Here is a 21,945-nt window from a genome sequence, read left to right as displayed (position 1 = left end):
TCCTGTTTTGCACATTTAATACAGGGCAAAACAGGTGTTTGAAAGACAAACAGACCCAAAATCATTAGTATCTTTTTATTAATTTTTAAAATCATATTTTATTCCTATTTGGGCTCAATTTAATATTGAATGTTTTATTGCCAACGAAAAGGGCCACATCAGTCATCCTAAAAATTGCTGTAAAGTATGAACAGACAATGCAGAAGTTCAGTATTTTGTCAAATGAACTTCCAGCATTCAACGGCCTGACCTAAATAATAAGAGAGTCACCTCACAAAAATGCCTAGATTTAAAGTACTTAGCACTTTACATAAGAACATAAGAAATAGGAGCAGGAGTAGGCATCCGGCCCATCGAGACAGCCTTGCCATTCAATAAGATCATGCCTGATCTGACCGTAAACTCAGTTCCATCTGCCTTCCTTTTCCCCATAACCCTTAATTGTCTTACTATGTAAAAACTTATCTAACTGTTACTTAAATATATTTAGTGAAGAAGCCTCAGCTGCTTCCCCGGGCAGAGAATTCCACAGACTCACCACTCTCTGGGAAAAACAGTTTCTCCTAATCTCCGCCCTAAATCTTCTCCGCTGAATCTTGAGGCAATGTCCCCTAGTTCTAGTCTCACCTACCACTTATCTATCCCTTTCAAAATTTTGTATGTTTCTATAAGATCCCCTCTTATTCTTCTGAACTCCAGGGAGTATAGTCCCAGGCAACTCAATCGCTCCTCATAGGCTGACCCCTTCATCCCTGGAATCAACCTGGTGAACCTTCTCTGCACTGCCTCCAAAGCCAATGTATCCTTCCTCAAGTATGGAGACCAGAGCTGCACACAGTACTCCAGGTGCGGTCACACCTGTACCCTGTATAGTTGTAGCATGACCTCCCTGCTCTTGAATCCAATCCCTCTAGCAATGAAGGCCAACATTCCATTTGCCTTCTTAATAACTTGTACCTGCAAGCCAACTTTTTGCGATTCATGCACAAGCACTCCCAAGTCCCTCTGCACAACAGCATGCTGCAATCTTTCACTATTCAAATAATAATCTGCTCTTCTATTATTCCTTCCAAAGTGGGTGATCTCGCATTCACCAACGTTGTATTCCATCTGCCAGACCTTGGCCCACTCACTTAACCTATCTATATCGCTCTCTCCTCATCCTCTGTACAATTTGCTTTTCCACTCAGTTTAGTGTCTTCAGCAAATTTTGCCACACTACACTCAGTCCCCTCTTCCAAATCATCAATGTAAATGGTAAACAGCTGCGGGCCCAGCACCGACCCCTGCGGTACCCAACTCACCAGACTGCCAACTGGAGAAACACCCATTTATATCAACTCTCTGCCTTCTATCGGTTAACCAATCCACTATCCATGCCAATACACTTCCTCCGACTCCATGCATCCGTATCTTATTTGTAAGTCTCTTGTGCGCCACCTTATCGAGCACCTTCTGGAAATTACTTTTTCCCCCTGTAAGGCACAACCTGGGCTGACTATTCTTAATCATATTATACCTCTCCAAATGTTCGTAAATCGTGCCTCTCAGGATCTTCTCCATCAACTTACCAACCACTGAAGTAAGACTCACTGACCTATAATTTCCTGGGCTATCTCTACTCCCTTTCTTGAATAAGGGAACAACATCTGCAGCCCTCCAATCCTCCGGAACCTCTCCCATCCTCATTGATGATGTAAAGATCATTGCCAGAGGCACAGCAATCTCCTCCCTCACTTACCCTCTTTACTTAAATGCAGCTTTATATTATTTCACAATTTTTAAGTTATTCAGAATAGGTACACCCCCCCCCCCGCCACCTAGTCACAAAGACAACACAATAAACCAGTAGTTTTTTTTTAATGCTGCTGTATTTCAGAGGCCTCTATTAGATTTGGAATTGTAGATTGAGAAAGAAATTGCCATGGCGTACCCAAATTTCTTGTTCACTTATGGCTGTAGGCTCCTGAGGTGCATTCATGTTTGATGTTGAAAGACCCAAAGCCCCCTGTGACCACAGGTTACATCACTGATGAAGTGTCTGAGCGCATGGCAAGATATATCGTTCTATCTATATTATGAAAGGCTCTCACATCAAATCGCAGTGCATCTACATTCTCAGACATTTTACTAGTGCACAGATGTAAATTTCCACCATCAAAAATAAAGCCATGTCTTTAAATAGTTATTTAATATTCTAATCTCCAATAAATTACACAATAAAATCAAAGAAATTGTGCTTTCACATTCAAATTTCTTAGAACTGGACTCCTGTAATCATACAGTTACATTTGTGCAAATCTAACAAAATAATTAACAAAAATTCTTACTAATGAAGTTCACCAGAAGATCATGATCTGGCTTGTAATAAACTTTACCAACTACTTCAAAAAGGGTAAGTTGCATGGGACCCGACCCAAAGTGGTGGATTCAATTTAGCACCATTGGCTCAGTTTTTTTTTAATAAATGCATTTATTTTTATTGACATTCATGAGTGTGAAATATCTTTTTCCACAGGAATCTTATGTTTAATGTCACTCTAAGTAACAACCCTTGAGACACTTGTTGGAAGTTCTAAATGAGTTAAAGCCTCCAAAATAAAACAGACTCAGACAGAAAGATATTTATTCTCCATCTGCAAGTGATACAAGCATACTGCTTCCTGATGCATTAAAAGTTCCGTATAGATTTTCAGAAAGTGTGACAAAAATACAAGCAGATTAAGAACAATGTATAAAATAACCCAATGAATTGTGGACAGTTCTAAAATTATGATAATTTACTTTAAACAAGCAAACTCATTTCCAAAGGAACAGATCTTATCTGAACAACGAACATATCATGCAAGCACATTCCAAGAACAGCCTGCAAAAGCATATTCAACTTCACAAACAAATTAAATTCAGGTTTCAATGTACAATTTACAGGATAGATTTTTTGTTGGAAAGACCTGGAACCAGTGGATATAGGTAACTACAACAACTGTTTCAGAATGTCAGGAAAGCAAGCAAGATCCACAAATCTAAACAATTAAATCTAAATGGAATTGGTTTATTCTTGTCACATGTACTGAGATAGCAAAAAACTTGTTTTGCATGCCATCCAGATTATGCCACATATAATTATATCAAGGTTGTAAAACGAATATAGTGTTGCAGTACAGAAAAAGTACAAGTAGACAAGTGCAAAGGCTACAACAGGGTCGAATGGAAGGTCAAAAGTTCAAGCGATTCATCTTTTGGCATATGAGAGCACCAGTCAAAAATCTGATAATAGTGTGATGAAGGATGTCCTTCAGTGTGATGATTGGTTGTGCTCTCAGGCTTTTGCAGATCTTGCCCATGGGAGAATGGAGAAGGGAGAATGATTAGGGTGGGGCGGGGGTGCTTGGTTACATTAGCTGCTTTCCGCAGACAGCGGAAACTGTAAATGGAATCAATGAAGGGGAGGTTGTTAGTGTGATGGATTAGCCACAGCAGTTGCCATACCAAGCCGTGGTGCATCTGGATTAAGATGCTTTCTATGGTACATCTATAAAAAATTTTAAAAAGCCAATCATCAAGGACATGCTGAACTTGCTTAATCTTCTGAGGAAATGGAGGTTTAAGTCCCCAATTTTGGAATCTCATTCAAGATGTTTGGTTATTACCAACTAGAAACATCTAAACTTAGAGGGACAGAACATTTATACATAATGGACTAATGGTTTGAGTGATAACAAATACATTACAATATGGACAAACAAAATATAGCAAAGAAATAAATTAAACACTTACACAATAAATATCAATACGACTTGCAAATTTGTAAAAGGCTAGTTTGGGCCCAATGAAAAGATACACTTGTTTATTAACATACTCCATCAAGAAGCACATGCAACATCAAACACTTAAAGCAATAAACTTAATAATAATGACAGGCTTGACTGAAATCATTTTGAAAATATCTGTGCAATATGCTCCAGGTATGACCTACCCAAGGTGTTTCACACAAGATTTTCTTGTACTTGCAAACCTCCAATTACACTGGACAACAAAGATTTTGCTTCCTGAATACTTTTGGGTATATCTTATGGATTTTGGGCTGCTGATCTTGAAAATCACTATGAAATTTTCCTTTCACACCTTTTTTTTTTTTTAAAAATCACCTACATGCGTAATTTCAATTCATAATTCAAGTTTAAAATGCTGACCACAACACAAGCTGAAAAGTTTTCTATCTTGTCCAGGCACGCCTGGACATGCTTAGGCAGGGTAGATGCCACATGGCATGGCAGGTTTTAGAAAGGCTATAAAAGCATCACCCACATACCGTTCTATGCACTGCATTTACAAATATATCGGTTTGTGATCTTGCTGCTGCTCATGCTCTATGCAAAGAGCATATTGTGTGTATCCATAATAAAGTAATTGTATTTTCAGGAATATATGTGATAGCAAATGTCTCAATGTCGCAACAGCCAAGATACTTTATTTGTGGCAAGTATACATTTAAATCTCAAAGACGGAGCATGGCTCCTCTTATTGAGAAAGCCTATGAGTTCTACTTTGGGTGTAAAATAGGTGACCAAGAAAAAACCTGGGCTTCTCATATTTGTTGCGGAACATGCACTGTCAATATTAGAGCTGGACTCAGAGGTGCTCTGAAATCAATGCAATTTGCTGTCCCCAATGATATGGCGAGAGTAGAAGGCTCATGTGGTAGACCGCTACTTCTGTCTGACCAGTGTCTAGTTTCTTTGCTAGAAAACAAGAAAGCCACTGAATATCCCAATCTCCCTTTAGCCATGAGACCTGTAACATATGGCAATAATCTTCCAGTACCAAAGCCACCAGAGACATGGAGTATGATGTGTGAGCCAGGCATAGAAAACGACACTGATACCAATACAAATTTTGAACCCCTCATGTCAAGTTGGCCTCATCTGATAACTCACTCCGAGTTAAATGAGCAAGTCAGACACTTGGATTTGTCAAAGGCAAAAGTATAATTACTCAGTTCAAGACTGCAAGGATTGAACCTACTGTCACCAGGCACAAGAATTTCCGTGAAGGATCTCAATATTTGAGACAGATGTTTCCCAGAATAACTGATGCCAAGATTAAGGAAGGCATTTTTGTTTGTCCACAAATCAAACACGTCATCAATGACAGACAATTTGAAGAACTTGCAGTGGGACTGGAGAAAATCGCATGGAAGATATTCAAGGATTTTACTGAAAATTTTCTTGGCAACTACAGAGCACCAAACTACATGCAGCTGGTTGACAACATGTTTCAAGCATATAAAACTATAAAGTGCAACTTGTCACTAAAGATTTATTTTTTGCATTCCCATTTAGACTTCTTCCCTGCAAATCTTGGTGTAGTCAGTGACAAGCATAGTGAAAGATTTCACCTGAACATCACAGTTATGGAGAAACTATCAGGGCAACTGGCATCCATCAATACTGGCTGAAAATTGTTGGACACTTAAGCAAGAAGCTTTAGACATTGAGTACAAATGAAAATCAAAAACATTTTTAGCTTAGTTGAACTGGCAAAGCCACTGCACTGTTATGCAATTAAACATATTACATTCAATACAAGTTAATTTCTTGTTTCTCTGAATTCCTACGTTATGCATGTAGTCTGAAATTATATTTGTGCTCAGCTTCAAGCAGTCCATCCTGGCTAGAAAAAAAAATTCCGTAGAAGGCACTTTTGCAAAAATTTGCTGTCCAGTGTTATTCATTTTCCTTTGTTAATTCTCACAATGCTGATCAAATTCAGTAAAATCCTTTCAAGTACAGAAGTATCTGTACTAGCTGCTCATTCTTATACAGTACTTGCCAATATTAAATTTTTAATTTTACTGTCATGTTACTCATCTACATTCATAGAAATAAATGAGTTTCATGGATTTATAAACTTGCCAATATCACATACAAAATTAACATTTCCAACTTACAGAAGTTATAGAAGCCTTAAACATCTTCACTGCTCAGAATCAACAGCTACTTATTATCTTGCGTTTTACAATTTGTAAAGTTATAGCAAAACATAGTCTCTTCAGTTATAAACTTGAAATGTAGATCATGAAACTCAAAACATTCAAACTTACCCAAAACCTCAAAGGAAATAAATAACGTTGTGCATTGAGTTGAAATTTGGTTATTTATTTCATGATTCGAATTGCTTTTTAATTGTTAACTCAGAGCTTACTTTCGCAGGGCACCACAAAAGCTAAGAATAAAAATTAAATTAGTGGAGATCAACTCAAGTATTAGGAATTTAAGAATTGCAAAACATTAGGTGAATATCTCCATGATTCTTAAGGAATGATTTAGAACAGCAGAATACCAAAGAGAATAAAGAACAGTTTATGCATGGAAGACCAAGATACAATTGATTAGAGAGGTACTTGAAAGAACCATAATGAGGAAAATACCCAAATACTTTTATCACATGAAGAAATGTAGGAAAATTGCCAAGGTCCAAACAGATAGAGGCAGCATTTAATTACCACTCAGACCAGCACTTCATAATGAAAAATTACCAATATTAAAAGAACTTCCAATTCATTAAAATTAATAGACATATTAGAAAGAATGATGTGAAGTTCAGAATCTCAATAGGTGTGGAATTGTATATGGATATGCCATTGAACATTCATCCATTTGGTATGAAAAGTGATTCTGTTATTTGGCCATAATTTGTCACTGAATCCTTGTCCATCCTAGCAGTGACAGGAACTGGAGCTCAAAACCATGGGGGGGGGGGGGGGGGAAAGAGGTCCTGTCTGAAAAGAGAAAATAAGAGGCTGGATGACACCAATTGTAACTTGGTCTTCTATGCTTTCCATACAAATCCAGCTGCCACCCATCTCTGGGCTGAAAAGAAAGAGTAGCCAGAGTCCAGTGAATAGCTGTGATAAGACAAAGTGCTGGGCATATCATAAATGTAACTATCTTATGGAAACTAGGATGATATGCTTTGGCTTTCAGAGAAAAACTGAATTAAGTTACTGGAACATTTGGGAAGGGAATGGGATTTGTTAAGGGATTGGCATAAACATGACTGAATAGCCTCCTTCTACATCTTAAAATATGGAACCTGCTATGCCTGCGGTCAGAAAGGGCCTGCTGTAGGAATATATGCTGCTCCCATAGGAAATGGGGTTTGGGGGGGGGAATACAAATCAAATAAGCTCAGGCAGCTTGCTCATCACAAGATTTGTACATTTTCCAAATATTAATATACTCAGTGAATAATTTTTTAAAAATGATTTCCCTACTTCATCCACTGCTGTGCACTGAACATACCAACTGATTTCGGCAAGGTAATGCGAGATAACACGCTGAAGGTCATAGCAACCTTGACAAAGTTGTATATAGATGGGTGAAAGGCTAATTGAATGACTATTGCCCTCCAAAGAGAAGCACCATAATGCAGAAGTTAATGATGTCTACCTCTCAAGCTCCAGGGACATGGGTCCAACCCGGTTTTTGGATCTCTCAGTAACAATAAGCAATTCAAACTGATGTGTGAAAGATCAATGGTTGAGCCATCAGCTGCAACTGATTTAAGAAACACAATATTTAGAATTATATGCTACTTCCATGCACTGTGGGCCATTACAGAAATCACTAATCAAAATTAGCAAAAGAATCTAATTCAAATGCTTCAGTTTTATTTCAATAGAAATATGTTGACAACTTCTATTTACACCTTGCCTTCAACAAATCCAGTGTATCCCACGGATCGCATTTTCAAATACAATTAACAAACCACCAATAGAGACAAGGGAAACTACTAAAAGCTTGCCAATAAGGTATTTTTTAAATAGGAGTTTTAAAAGGGAGGAGAAAAGTAGAAGGCAAATATAGAGAATTCCAACACTCCAGTCCTTGAGAGTCTGAAGACTCAACCACCAATGATGGAGTGATCAAATTCACAAATGAGACAAAATCCAGAATTAGAAAAGCATAGGTAACTCAATAAGTTGATAGTTTAGCAGAAATTGGAGAGAATAGAGGGACAAGGTAACAAAGAGTAATATTTTGAAACATGCATTGTTTTAACTGGGGTTAGCACAAGGATGACAATAGCAATTTTACACATTTTGCTTAAGTAAATGAGAGAGGTTGGCAGATTACTGAAGCAGCTACTACACCTAGAGGGAACAAAGATGGACAGCAGCAAATGTTAACCCAAGATTTACAAGCAGATAGTATAGAATTATTTTACTCAACCGAAAATTTCTAATTTAATCCAGGTATACTTAATCTTAAAGCTTTGCAAATTCTCCATAAGAAACAAGAGTGAATTAAGCCATTCGGTCTGCCCCATCACTCCATCATGGAATATCCCTTTCAAACCCATTCTCCTGCCTTCTCCCCATAACCTTAATCAAGAACTATTAGTACTCTATTAGACTCAAGAACTATTAGAACTCTGCTTTAAATGTACCCAATGACTGGCACCCAAAGCAATCTGTGGCAATGAATTCCAGAGTCACCAACCTCTAGCAAAAGGAATTATCTTTGTTCTAAAAGAACCTTTCTCTCGGGGTAAACTTGGTCAATTTCTATTTGACTTCACATCACAAAAAAATGTCCAGGTTCAAATCTGTAAATAATTAAGTATCTAAGCTGTCACAAGTTGGAAAAAGGTCAGCAGACACCTTGGAGATCAAATGGCATGCACCTTTACTTATACTTTTAATTTGAATCTTCTGAACAAATTAAATAACCACAGTCACACACTGATAGAGACTCAAATCAATTAGCCTCATGAAGCTATCCTCTGTATTTCTTAAAGAATGAACTAGGAGTAAAAATTTGACCAATTAATAATCATTGAAGTCTGGATATTTTCCCTCGAGGCAGAGATCAACTTGAAAACTACAAAAACAACTTTTATTTATAATATATTAACTGATATCCATTTCCTCTGTTAAGTCAATATCACTTTTGAAAATAACAAAAACATACTCAGCATTTGATTTCTACTTCCAAAAGTAATCGAATATCACACTGATATCAGTTTTCCATCTTTCCTTACAGAGAAATCAAACCCAATTTACACTATTTTGACTAAAGCTCAGTTACTGTTGGGAAACAATAGAAAATTTCTAGGCCAAGCAACACCTTCAATCCAAATCTGTTCAACATAAACACAATATTGAAAATATAATTGATACAAAGCAAAATTTTCCTCAAGGTTAGCTGCATTACATCTTGCCAAATTACTGCCCGTTTTCTGAGGGTATAAATGCATGACATAGCTCCTAAGTAAAATGCAATTGCAAAAACAAAGCAATTCTTTTACCTGGTTAATGCTTTATAAAGCCTGTAGCTCAATAATAATCACCAGATCACACTAATGACAATTTTTCACTGGGGAAAATATCTGGCATAGACTACATTAATTAGCTTAGTTATTCATTTGACACAAACAACTAAAACTCTAAAGATTGGCCTTTTTTAAATTATACATGCCAGACCATATTCAGCATGAAACACAAAGGAAGAAAATTTATCACTACAATGGTAATACTGAACTAAGTATCTACATAAAACAGACAAAGCATGGTGAATAAAGACTATGAATTGTAAATAAAAATATCCATGTGGGAATGTGATACGATTGTAGAAATGAAACAAGACTCAAAAATCAAAAGAGTAAGTTTCAACACATACCATTCCAAGATACAATGTGCTTAGAAAAGAGGCAAAGAATTATAGATAAAAATATATACAAATACAAGAGGTTAGTGATTAATACTAATGGATTTGAAGAACTGGATAAAATGGCCTAAATACCAAATCAAGAGTTGGGTGAGCAAATCTGCAGAATGATTAAAACTGTTCATGATTCTGTTGATGTCTATCACCTCAAAAGTGATTAGAGAAATATTAGAGTAATAAAGGCAAAGAAAGGGACTTCTTTTGAAAGAGGGTTCACAAGAATTTTCCTGTCACAACATTTCCAACAAATAAGGAATCAGGAATTTTCAATCTTGCTCCAAGGAATAAAGTGAGCCAAAACTCCAGAAACAATTATCATTGGCTAAAGTTTAGATTAATAAAGAAGGAGCAAAAGGAAATCCAAAACACACTGGCTAGATTGGATGGAGGCTATCTTCAATGGGCTGAGAAGGATCCTGGCCAATATAAAGTAGAACTGGATACTGGTGAACCAAAAAGTAGCAATGGGTTACTTTTAAAAGAACAGATGCGTCAAGTAAAATCTAAATTCCTTCCTAAGAACAGAAAAAGAAATTGGGAAAAGTAAAAAGGCGGATGATGCAAGGTAAAGTGCTCTTTTAAGAATCAGTATTAGTAAAAGAAAAGTAATAGGAATAAAAGTAAAAGTAGCAAATGAGAAAAGTTATTAATATGAAAGGGAATACAGCAGATTTCTATGTCCATACAAACCATAAGCAAATGCCAAGAGGAGTGAGGTGAACTGCTATAGGGATAGGAAAAGTGATCTACACCAGGTACACAAGATCCCCCCAGCAGCTGGGAATGGAGGCACTGTCATGCTTTAATGAAGTTGAAATTATAGATTACAAAAATATAAAAAATGATTATATTCAAGCTAACCTTACTGTGATGCTTGTAACAGTCCCTAAAGTCCATAGAATGGCTGTCCAACTATTTATAGTGACATCAGGCATTTATGGAATAGGGCTGGGCACATATTTTATAAGCTGTGACCACTGAACTATGTATAGAGACAAAAGGCACACCTGGAACAGTAAATGACTACTTTTGTATTTGTATTCACCACTTCAAGTACATAAATTTAAAATGTTTGCCAGAAGTTGGCCAATCCACAGCTACAGAGTGAACACACTTCAAGGACAACTTATTTCCATTTCTGGTTTGACATGGCTAATGAGGCCAAAATCCTCAGTCTTCCACAGATGGAGCAAGCAAATTGGTTGTTTGAGGTTGTCCACTCCTTCTGCCACTTAAAATCTGTGTGCTCCTGATGCATGACCTTGATACTCTCATACATTCCTCCCTTACTTTGAGCAGTCATGGACCAAAGGTTGCCAGGAGTTCGTGAGGTAGTTGCACTTCAAAAAAACTGGGTACATCCTTGAATCTTTTCCTCTTTCCATATGGTAATCTCTCTCCACAATGCAGCCTGAAATTATGAGCTTCATTCAAGCATCTGTTGTCAGGCAACACCGTCTGCCCAACACTGAGAAATTATTGAACCAATGATGCTTTATTTTATATTAGTCTTCACTGAGAATTATTCTGTTCTCTACTGGTGCTGTGCCCTGCATCTTTATTGGTGAAGATAGGAAGCAATGTACCTCATAAGAGACAGAATCCACAAAATAATTGGGCAGCTGCTCTTTGGCCACTGGGAAGTGGCAATTGAACACCATGTGTCAGTGAGTTTCCCTGCAGTCAGTATCAGGGACACTTTTAGTTATCAGTTGGATCAGATCCCTTTGGTCCCAATTACAGCATCTCTAAGTATTCCTGAACTAATCCCCCTCTTTCTGATGAGGCTACCGATTCATGATCATGATCAAAGCCCTTCATCACAAACCAAGAAATAGAACAAGACAAATACTTATTCAATCTAAGCACCTCATTCAACACTTAGTTATGGGATACTTTTACAGAATATATGCAACATTCTTGTATGATACCCAGAACAAGTGAGCTTGCACCGACACTTAATTTTAATCTGCATTATAGACGTTATCATGATAAAGGTTTTAGTGCAGATGGGCCTGTATTTAAGCGCAACCAAAGTTCAGTATACTATTCTGCCCTACTTCAGGAAACCAACTTGCAAATAATGCAACTGATAATACAAGGCTGTAAAGGGGCATGAGCCAAGTGTCTGACGGAACTTGAACAGAGCTACCGTGAGCAAACTGTTGCTAAACAAGTTCCACATGACAGCACTTTCCACCACCATGTTGATAATCAAGAATAGATTAATGGGGTGGTAACTGGCTGGGTTAAATGTGTCCACCTTAAAAGGGCAGAACGTACCTGAGCAATTCCCCATTGTCAAGTAGATTCCATTGGTTCAGCTGCACTAGAACATGGCCAAGAATACAGCAAATTCTGGAACAAAAGATTACAGTGCAATTGCCAGGCTGTCAGGGCCCACAGCATATGCTTAGCCTTTTTTTTAAAATATCACGTGGAGTGAATCAAACTGGATGAAGAATGGTACCTATCATGCTGGGGTTTAATGGAGGAGACTGAGATGGATCATCCACTCAGCACTTGCTGCTGAAAATTAGTGCAAATACTTGTTTTCACACTGGTGGACTTCAGGCAAGTTTTATTTCAAACTACATTGAGTGCCATGGGCCCATTCCTAAGAATTTATCTGGGCTGCTAAAACTTTTCTTTACACTTAAAACCTCCGAAGAAATGTGAACTGGAATTGGATTTCAAAGTTCAAAGTAAATTTGATCAGAGTACATACATGTCACCGCATACAGCACTGATTCGTTTTCCTGTGGACATTCTCAGCAAATTTATCGAATAGTGACCATAAACAGGGTAAATGGAAGAGCAAGTAGAGCGTAGGGTAAAACAACATCTTAATCAACTGCTGTTACAACAGGCTGCTAACTGTTTGAAATAGGAAATCAAATAGGTCATTTGGTCCTTTCAAATCATTTTATAATTTATAATATTCAAGTGAGGCCTTTTACCTCAGTGCTATTTTCTCACACTATCCCCACATCCCTAAAATCTGGAAATGTTGATTTCTAATCTGAATAAATGAAATTCCACAGTTTTTTAGGTTAGAGAATACCCAAGATTCACATTCCTCATCATAAATAATTTCTCATCTAGTCTTAAATTGCTTTATTCTAAGACAGCAACCTACTATAGCCAGGATATTCCCTGCTTCCAAAGTGCTGTCACTGTAAAAATGTCACTGATATCTCTTCTTTCCACCAGAAAACACAAGCCTACTCTCAAATGGCAAAACTGGCACCCATGGAACAGTCTGATGATTCTTCACTGCACAAGGCATGCACTATTTTAGATAAAACAAAAAAGTGTACAAAATACCCTAAGTGCAGTCTGATCAATGCTGTATGGAATTGCAGCAAGGTGCCTTTACTCTTAAAATCAAATCCCTCTGTAACAAAGTCAACACACCAATTGTCTTCCTAATCACTTGTTGGTTCTCAAACCAGCTACTCATGTAAGTTTTGATCCTTTTTAAACCACTCACATTCTCCCCCTTTGAAGCAGCGATGTCAGTACACAAAGACATCATCATCAACACAAAAAGTTGATCTCTTTATGAAAACAAAGACATATTAATAAAATTAATGTTACAGTGCCAACGTAAGAGTTAAGGCCTAACATAAGCAAACTGAATGTATGATGCAAAGGGTGACATGAAATGTGATGTGATAGGAAACGCACACAAAGCAAGATTCATAATATACACAAATTATGAACAAAGCTCTATAAACAAATTAGGAGGATGTGCTTTGCTAATTAGCAGCTTTTCATTTACACTCCCTTTTACTTCACATGCAAATTATAAATCTGTCTGAACTTTGAATCAACATATTAATAATGAACTGGACTACATACTTGTCTGATGTTGATCATTACTTTCTAATGCAGAATTGAAAACAACTCAAATGGTTTAAAAACACAAACAGGAATTCTGCAAATGCTGGAAATTCAAGCAACACACATCAAAGTTGCTGGTGAACACAGCAGGCCAGGCAGCACCTCTAAGAAGAGGTACAATCGACATTTCAGGCTGAGACCCCTCCCCCTCCCACTTTCAAATCTCTTACTAACTCTTCCTTCAGTTAGTCCTGACGAAGGGTCCCGGCCTGAAACGTCGACTGTACCTCTTCCTAGAGATGCTGCCTGACCTGCTGCGTTCACCAGCAACCTTGATGTGTGTTGCTCAAACGGTTTAAATCACTGCGGAAGAATTTAAGATACTGACCTCATAATAGTTGATTTACAATTGCTAAAAATGTATGATCCAAAGTACTGTCATGATTTTAAAACTATAGTCTGCACATGCACAAGGTGGATCATTCAGCACACAACCTTTTTTCACAGAAAAGCCATTAAATGCATTTTTAGTTAGTTGTATTGGTATGATAGCACTGAAAACAATTTGTGCTACTAAAATACTGAAATAGATTATCCTTCTTTGATCCCAAATAAACTAAATGCATAAAATTTCTATAAAGTGTGCAAAGTATTGCAATGCTAAATAATTTATAGTTTTTATTATTCAGACTTTGATCTTTAACACTCAACAGATATACAACCACATCCTAATGCATTAGATTACTTTGCCCATCTGGACCATCACTACAACCTTACTGCTTGCCTGCCAACTGTCTCTGCAGCCAGTAACGATTGGCCTGTGCTGGTCGTGTTTGGCCTAATTACAGATGACAACATTGTCTGTGCTTGAATTTAAACGTTTGAGCAATGCAATAAACATCAATTGCTCATTCACCTGTTCAAATGTACATTTTTTTAAATCACACAGACCTTTTCATAAACGCAAAGATTCAAATTCCAAGTTGAATTCTGTAAGGACCAAAGAAAAATTGGAGAATCTTCCACCTTCAAGGTGCAGTGTGAATATGGAAAAAGAAAACATATTCCATGTTAACGTTTAACTTATGTAGCCCAAAATTAGATCTGAAATAACCTCATGAATTAAAACACAGACAGTACAGGAACAGATCCTTTGGGCCACAATGCCAAACTAAAGGGAATGACTTTTCATAGGACTTTGCAGAGCCACAGGAAAGACACTTCTCATTAACAATATGGATTTTGTTACCTCCAATGGACCCAACAATAAATAACAATCTCTAACTCCAAATTGTTTTGGATGTCCAAGGTGTTTTCTATTAGGAAAGAGTGGAACTCGAGGTACACCAAAGATAAATTATTTTACATAAAATGTTTCTGTATTGCAACTAGAAACTTGATTTTTTTCTTCAAATAATTTTTACTATCAGCCTACACAGCTATTAATAAATGATTGCAAAGACATTTATGTACTTTCATGAAGAAATGAATTTAGTCTCAATATCCTTCTCAACATACACAATTTTCTCACTTGGTCAAACTATCAAAATCAATAGTGTACATGTTTTCTTTTACCCAGTTTAGGCAGATAGCTACAATTTATGGATGCCGCAGGAGACAAGTATTTCAGTCAGCTACCCAGTTCTGCAAGACTACCTATGCAGACCTCAGAGAATACAAAGGATACAAGGCTTCACAGGAATGCTTATGAAACTTATTTTTAACCCACAGGATAGAAAACTAATTTTACATTTTGTGAAGCCTGAACATGCTTTGTTACTTCCACCTTCTAAAAAGGAACTACAGGCAATGGCACTTTCACATATGTCAACGGACAGAAATGCACACAGCCATACTTCAAATCAACAAGTTTCACAAAGCAAAATGGTGGGCACTGCCATCAAGCTTGGTGCTACATTTAAATGTGTGAAATATTTACTTGCATTGCCTTTTTCTCCTCTCCTGCTGGTTTTGATCTTAATCCAACAAACCTTACGGGTTCAAACTTAGGTCTGTGTGAATGGAGATGGCATTTATCAATCTCCCTTGAACAGTAAAGCCACTCTATAATTCACTCATTATGCTCACTAGTAAAGATAACTTGACCTTCAATTTGCAACAGGCCTAAACCACTGCCAAATCCTATCAGTGTTTACAATAGAAACATAGTCTGAAATAAATATGACATAGGCATATTTTAATTCTATACAAATGTAAATCATACTACATTACAGAGTTTAGGATTACAGATCAGAAAATGACAAGCATAAGATAAGTGACTGTACTCAAATTCAGGCGATGGGCTCAAAGGTGACAATGTGCACTACATCTACGCTATCAATGTAGTTATAGCATTCACCCTGGTATCCTGACTCATGTTATGCCTCCGAAAACACATGACCTAACTCAAATCTAACTGAAAACAGATGGTTTGGTCTTCTCCATATTGTTCTACATGAGTCCACATTCTACATGTATTGCTAGCTAGATTTGCTACAGTGCAATACCGTAGCAATACTTCAAAAGTACTTTATAGGCTTCAATGCATTTTGGGGCACCAAGTCACGTGAGAGACTTAATAAATATAAATACTCTTATATTGCATGTCTTTGTATTGCAAAACATGGAAAATCTACAAACAGTAACAAAAGGAATTGGAAATAGATTAGAAAGGAATAGATTATTAAACTGTATAGTAGTTCAAATAAAAACTAAAAATACGAAGCTTCGAAGTACCTTTGCTGAGTTTTTGCAAGGCCCAAAGGAGGAAAATGTAATGACATCACATTTTCTAAGTCTTGGGCATCCAAATGAATTCACTGAACAGGGATGTTTCATGAAGAAAATACTGAATGCCTGTTTTGAAGTACAAACTTATGGTGGAAAAGTTGCCTCCACTGGATAATTGGAAGGCTGGATATACACCAAAATGTTTGCAAGATAGCATGAAGTATTTCTTTTTAGAACCTATCAAAGCTTTGCAAGTGAAAAATTGCTGATGTAAAAGAGCAATTTTCCAGTGGATCCCTTATACTGGAAATAGGATGTATCATGTCTGGATTGAACAGGCTTAATGCTCTTTCAGATTATTTTCATTAGACATTCATTTTTATTTGTCCAAACCAAACAGATCAATGTCAATATTGAAATCTGAAATAGCTTGCTGCTTTACTCAATGTTGCCTATTATAATTAGTACAATGGGTATTTCCTGATGTAGTCTCGCTTTAATATTGCAGAATTAAAAACCAAAAAGCAATCTACCAAAACTACTATTACTGATTCACTGGTTTTGTATTCTGATGCAAGAATTTCTTTCAGAACTTAATTAGATTGAATAATAACATTCAAAGCAAATGTTTCCAACCATACAAATCCATGTTACTTACATTGTAACTGAATGATTTACCTTACCTTTCTCTGATTCTATTTTCTAATGGATAAGGATTAGAGCTTTTTAAACATACTGCTATTCACCAATTACTGTCTCCGTCTACAGCTCCATGCAGAACTGTGACAGGCATTAACAAAAGACTATTAGGATGTTCTATGGAATGATAAGATGTAGATATTTTTAAAATAATTCACCTTATAAATCACATCACTGAGTAGTTGCGTGACAACATTCCATAGTATGGGGGGGGGGGGTAAGAAACAAACAGAACCAAAGTCTATTGTAACTGTACATTATGCTAAATTGTATTCACCTTGCTACAGATGAAAATATCATCTACAAAAATTACCTGCTTTCTCTTGTTAGCCAGGGTGGTTAAAAAAGCTACTCAAGTAGAGCTATACATGTTAATCTGAACATGCACCACCTTTCTCCCAAATTACAGCTTGGATAAGTAATCCACAGAGGTAAATCTCCAATCTATTGTGCATGGGAAGAATCACAGCAGAAAATGAGCCAGTTTAGAGGGAAAAAAACCTTTTCACTGAGGCCAAGGACAGAAATTATTCAAAACTCAATTCTCATTTCTGACCCACTGCCAACAGACATCAAGAAAATACTCTAAAGAGCTTAAACTTCTGCAGAAGAATCACACAATCACTATCAGCATTTGAGAAAATTCCTTAAAAGCTAAAAATTTTACATCTAAACACCAAGTATCATCAAGAGTACTGCTACAAAATGCTGTAATCCATTACTGAAAATTTTACCTGAAAACATTTATCTTCAACACAGTCTTTTAAGAAAGCTTTATTATGCCATCCTAAAAACCAGACCCTTCACTTAATACTTAAGATACAAAGTTAAATGAACATACACAACGTACATTGCTGCCTTCCAACATAGTAACCTATCCTTGGATTACATTGACATATTCCGAGCTTTACCATTTCTTCTTTCCTCGCAACTCTATGATTCTTACTTCCAAATGTCTTAATATCCAATGTTCCAAAAAAACATTAACCCAAGATCCAGTATGTTAAACTTTACATAAACATCCAAGTACAACCTATGAAATATTAATTTGGCAACTTTTCCACAAAAGTTAAATACTTCAAATACAATCAACTTATATAAGCAGATACAGAGAAGTTCAAAAATAGAAACATCCCACTAAAAACAATAAAATAAACAACTTTTTTTTGCAATACAGGTTGGAGAAGTATCAATCCTGTCTCTGAAGACCCTGCTACTTTTTGAAGAGAATAATGGAATTATCAAACTCTAGAAGCCATTACAGCAATATAGTGTTCAGGATGACATTCTCAATGTGCAACTCAACATTGCAGCTAAATGCAAGTCCAAGAGACACCAATTTGAAGACAGAAACATTAAATGCAAAGCCATGCAGATAGAGAAATACAAAGTACAAAGCCAAAATCTCACTCTTGGAATGCTTTGCATAGCACCATTAACAAAGTAGGTTGGTTATTCCTTATATCTCACAGATGAAGTTTGCAACAAGTTTTTTCTGAAGGCATCATGTGTCACAAAGTCCGTAACAAGTGACTGAAGGGAATGATACTGTACTATAAAATTTAAACTGCAGATCAGTTAAACCATACACATTTCCTACCATCGTGGATTAAAGATGAAAATCTAGGGTACTAATACATGCAGGACAAGTTACATCATAATACTTGCTATGTTTACTGTAAACTGCCACATTGTTACTCCTTGTCCTATTAACTACACAAGTACTAATTTTTATGATTCTACTGGACCAGTCATTCCAATCATGATGACAAAGAGCAAAACTAGGTTTATTTTAGATTTGTACAGTCTACAGCACAAAATACGAACTGTTCTATTTCAGCAGATTTTAGATTAAAAGTTAGTACGCAGACATTCTGTGGTCCTGCAACTCCTGTGGTCCGGCATATTTTGAATCTGTAGTTCAGATCTATACTAATTAACTAATTCTAAACAAGACTCAACTAAAATTAACCAAGATCTGTACTAACATGTAGCTAATTAACCTTTTTACATTCTCAGCCGACAGCGTTTCGGACTTATGGAAACTTCGGAACAAGGAGCATTTATATACACAAAAAGAACAATTTTCTTGCTCGGAGAAATATGATCAGGGAACAATCACTATGGTACAGCACCAGTCAGATTACAAGGGTCTGGGTTAAAGAGTTTCAACTTGTAATAGACTTATTTTATGACAAATCAAGAAATATAACAAAGTAGCATAGCAATGTAAAAACTAAATCATCATCAAAATCATGGGGCAGAAAATACTTTGAATTCTACAGCTTCATTTACAAAACTTATGTTTTTAAACATCCATACTTCACTTATGAAAAAAAAATTGCATAGCAAGAACATTTTTATACTAGAAACATTATGAAAGTGGACAAAGTCAACTCAATGTACAACAGGTGCCAGAGTGCATAAGTTTATCTATACAACCACATTTTAGTCCTAGATGAGGTTTGAAATATTTGCATTTCACTAAGATTAGTACAAAAGAAGTTTACTTACTTGGACAATGGACACAGGTTCTCAGAGCTACTACATGACGTTTCAAAGACGATTCAGCACATTAAAAAACAAATCACTTGCCTAAAAACTATAGGACATATAAATCTGACAAAATACATATTTAGTAGCTATATTACGAGGATTTGAAATATGCTTAGAAGTAACAATATCAGACAGCGATTTTAAAAAGTTCCAACACTATGATCAACTGGTCAGAGAATTCCTCAGACATCTTTCTACTGCTATTCAACTACTACAAAACCGTGATCAAAGGTATGTCAAGTTCAGCAATGGCAAGCACTAAAACCATTTGCTTAAAAAGTCTGAAGATAATTGCATTACATGATGCAAATAAATGAATTTTTAAAAAATATCCTTACAAACGTTTCATTAGATAGCAGTATTGCTTCAATATGAAACTGAAATCAAGGATTGCTAAATCTTTCAAAGCAAGGATATGAAAGAGTAGCTGAACAAAGTAACTGTTCCAATATTGCGATGTGACTCCCTTCAATTGTACAAAAGTTGGTGCAAAAGTCCGACAACACAAAGCAGTGTTAGAAAGTATTTAACCATGCAGAGCATTTTGGCTGAAGCATATATTTGATATTCAATTTCAACCATTTCTATTCTAGGCCAAGACCTAGCCTACTCCCTACACTATGTATCCCTCCTGCAGAGGCAATGCATGATAGTTCGAGATCTGCACAATGGGTACCTTAGTACACAATAAAATGTTCATAACGGTATTATGAATTAAACTATAATGCATAGATCGACAAAAATATTTAAGTGTTAAAGAACTCACCCAAAAGTGCACATGCAGTCTCTTGCATACTACCTGGAGCTGCAAAATCAGAATTTACAAAGTAGGGAATAAAACAAACGACATCCAGTCTTGACTCCTTTCATCCAAAATTAAATACTGTTTGGCTTTATTTGCACTTCCTCAATCAAACCTTAATTAAGGATTAGAGAAACAGGTTGCCTATAGCATTTCTAACCCACCCCCCACGACCCCAGCAGCACCCACAAAAATCAAAATGGATACATGTCAAGTCCAAGTCGAATCCATCTTCCTGGTATCTCCTCTTGTTCCTACTGACAAGTTCTTTGATTCTCGAAGCCATGTCTGTGATTCCGACAGAAGAGAAGGTGGTGGTGGTGGATGTGGAACTGGTTTCTTGGCTTCTAGCAGATTACGGCTACTGTCAGACAGAGGCCTACACACCGTATCCAAGCCACACACATACACCCACACAGACGGGCTCGTTCGCCTCCCGTTAATATTCTCCGCGGGGGGGTCGGTCCGGTTTTTTTCACATCACCATCGAAGGAGTTGGGGGAGGGGAAAGAAATAATCCGTAGGGTAAAAGTGAAAGCAGTGCGGGAGGAGGAGGAGTAGGATGAGGGGAGGATGGGGGCGGTCGCCACATTCACTGTCTCTTCCTGCGATTTTTCCTCCTCCACGATCACCTCCGCCGCCGCCGCCGCCGTTACCGCCGGCCGGGGGGGAGGAGAGAGGGGAAAAACCCTCACCCGTGGTTCAAGGTGGGGGGGGGAAGAAAAGAGGTGGTGGTGGGAAATTCGGGGATTAAAACGAAACAGATGCCCTCCTAAACAAAATATATATATATGCGTATATATTTTTTTAAAAAATTATATATCCGCAGTCGGTCCTCCTCTTGTTCCGTCAGATATAATCCACACTCCGGGATCCAAAACCGCTCCGCGTTCAAAATGAACCATCAAATTGTCGGTGGGGGGAAAGACAGCAGGAAGCCAGACGCCGCTTCGCTCGCTCTGTAGGTGTGAGCCAATCGCTCCTGGGACGAGCCCCCGTTGCTCGGCCCCGGCCACGGCTCCAGCTCCGGCCACAGGCACGGCACCGACTCCAGCTCTTCCGAGGCGGTGCGGCCGCCGGACTCTCAAACTTCCATCATGGCTTCCCAGGGAAAAAAAAAGCGCAATGCCCTCGAGAGCCAGGGAAAAAATAACACTCCGCCTATTAAAACATAGTCCTCCTTCTGACTGCCCTTCTCGCTCTCCCTCCCGTCAACGATCAGACTCGCCGGCTTGCTTCCCCTACACCGGCGCCCCCGTCACTTCTTTCGCGGACAGTTCCAAGGTGGAGTCCTGCCCGTTCCGGTATCAGTCAAGGCTGAAAGGCGAAGGGGGGAGGGGCGGAATATGAAGTGAATTAAATCAGTATTACAACATTAGTGATGCGGCGGCGGAGGGGCACGGCCCGCACTACTTGCGGAGGTCACGTGCCCGCTGCGATTTTTGGGGAAGTGGTGAAGCCGCTTCTTACAACCTGAGTGACGGCTGATGGGAGGAGAGATTAGGTATTAGTTCTCGGGGGAAAGGGAATAGGGTGAAAAAGTTCATCTCTCTCTTTCCCCCTCCTCAAATATCCTGAGCA

At 37.6% G+C, this 21,945-nt stretch overlaps 1 protein-coding gene across 1 annotated transcript in view; it reads right to left on the bottom strand.

Moving 5' to 3' along the window:
* The window catches only part of LOC140185706 (phosphatidylinositol 3,4,5-trisphosphate 3-phosphatase and dual-specificity protein phosphatase PTEN), a 132,451-nt gene extending 110,764 nt beyond the window's left edge, over window positions 1-21,687 (bottom strand). Inside the window, exon 1 of the mRNA XM_072239251.1 lies at window positions 20,572-21,687. Coding sequence (XP_072095352.1) covers window positions 20,572-20,650 — 79 coding nt within the window. The 5' untranslated portion in view covers window positions 20,651-21,687. The remainder of the gene's footprint in view (window positions 1-20,571) is intronic.
* Window positions 21,688-21,945: the final 258 nt, after the last annotated feature.

The sequence above is a fragment of the Mobula birostris genome, chromosome 21 (assembly GCF_030028105.1).
Source record: "Mobula birostris isolate sMobBir1 chromosome 21, sMobBir1.hap1, whole genome shotgun sequence".
NCBI classification, from domain to species: domain Eukaryota; kingdom Metazoa; phylum Chordata; class Chondrichthyes; order Myliobatiformes; family Myliobatidae; genus Mobula; species Mobula birostris.
This window is presented reverse-complemented; position numbering and strand designations above follow the sequence as displayed.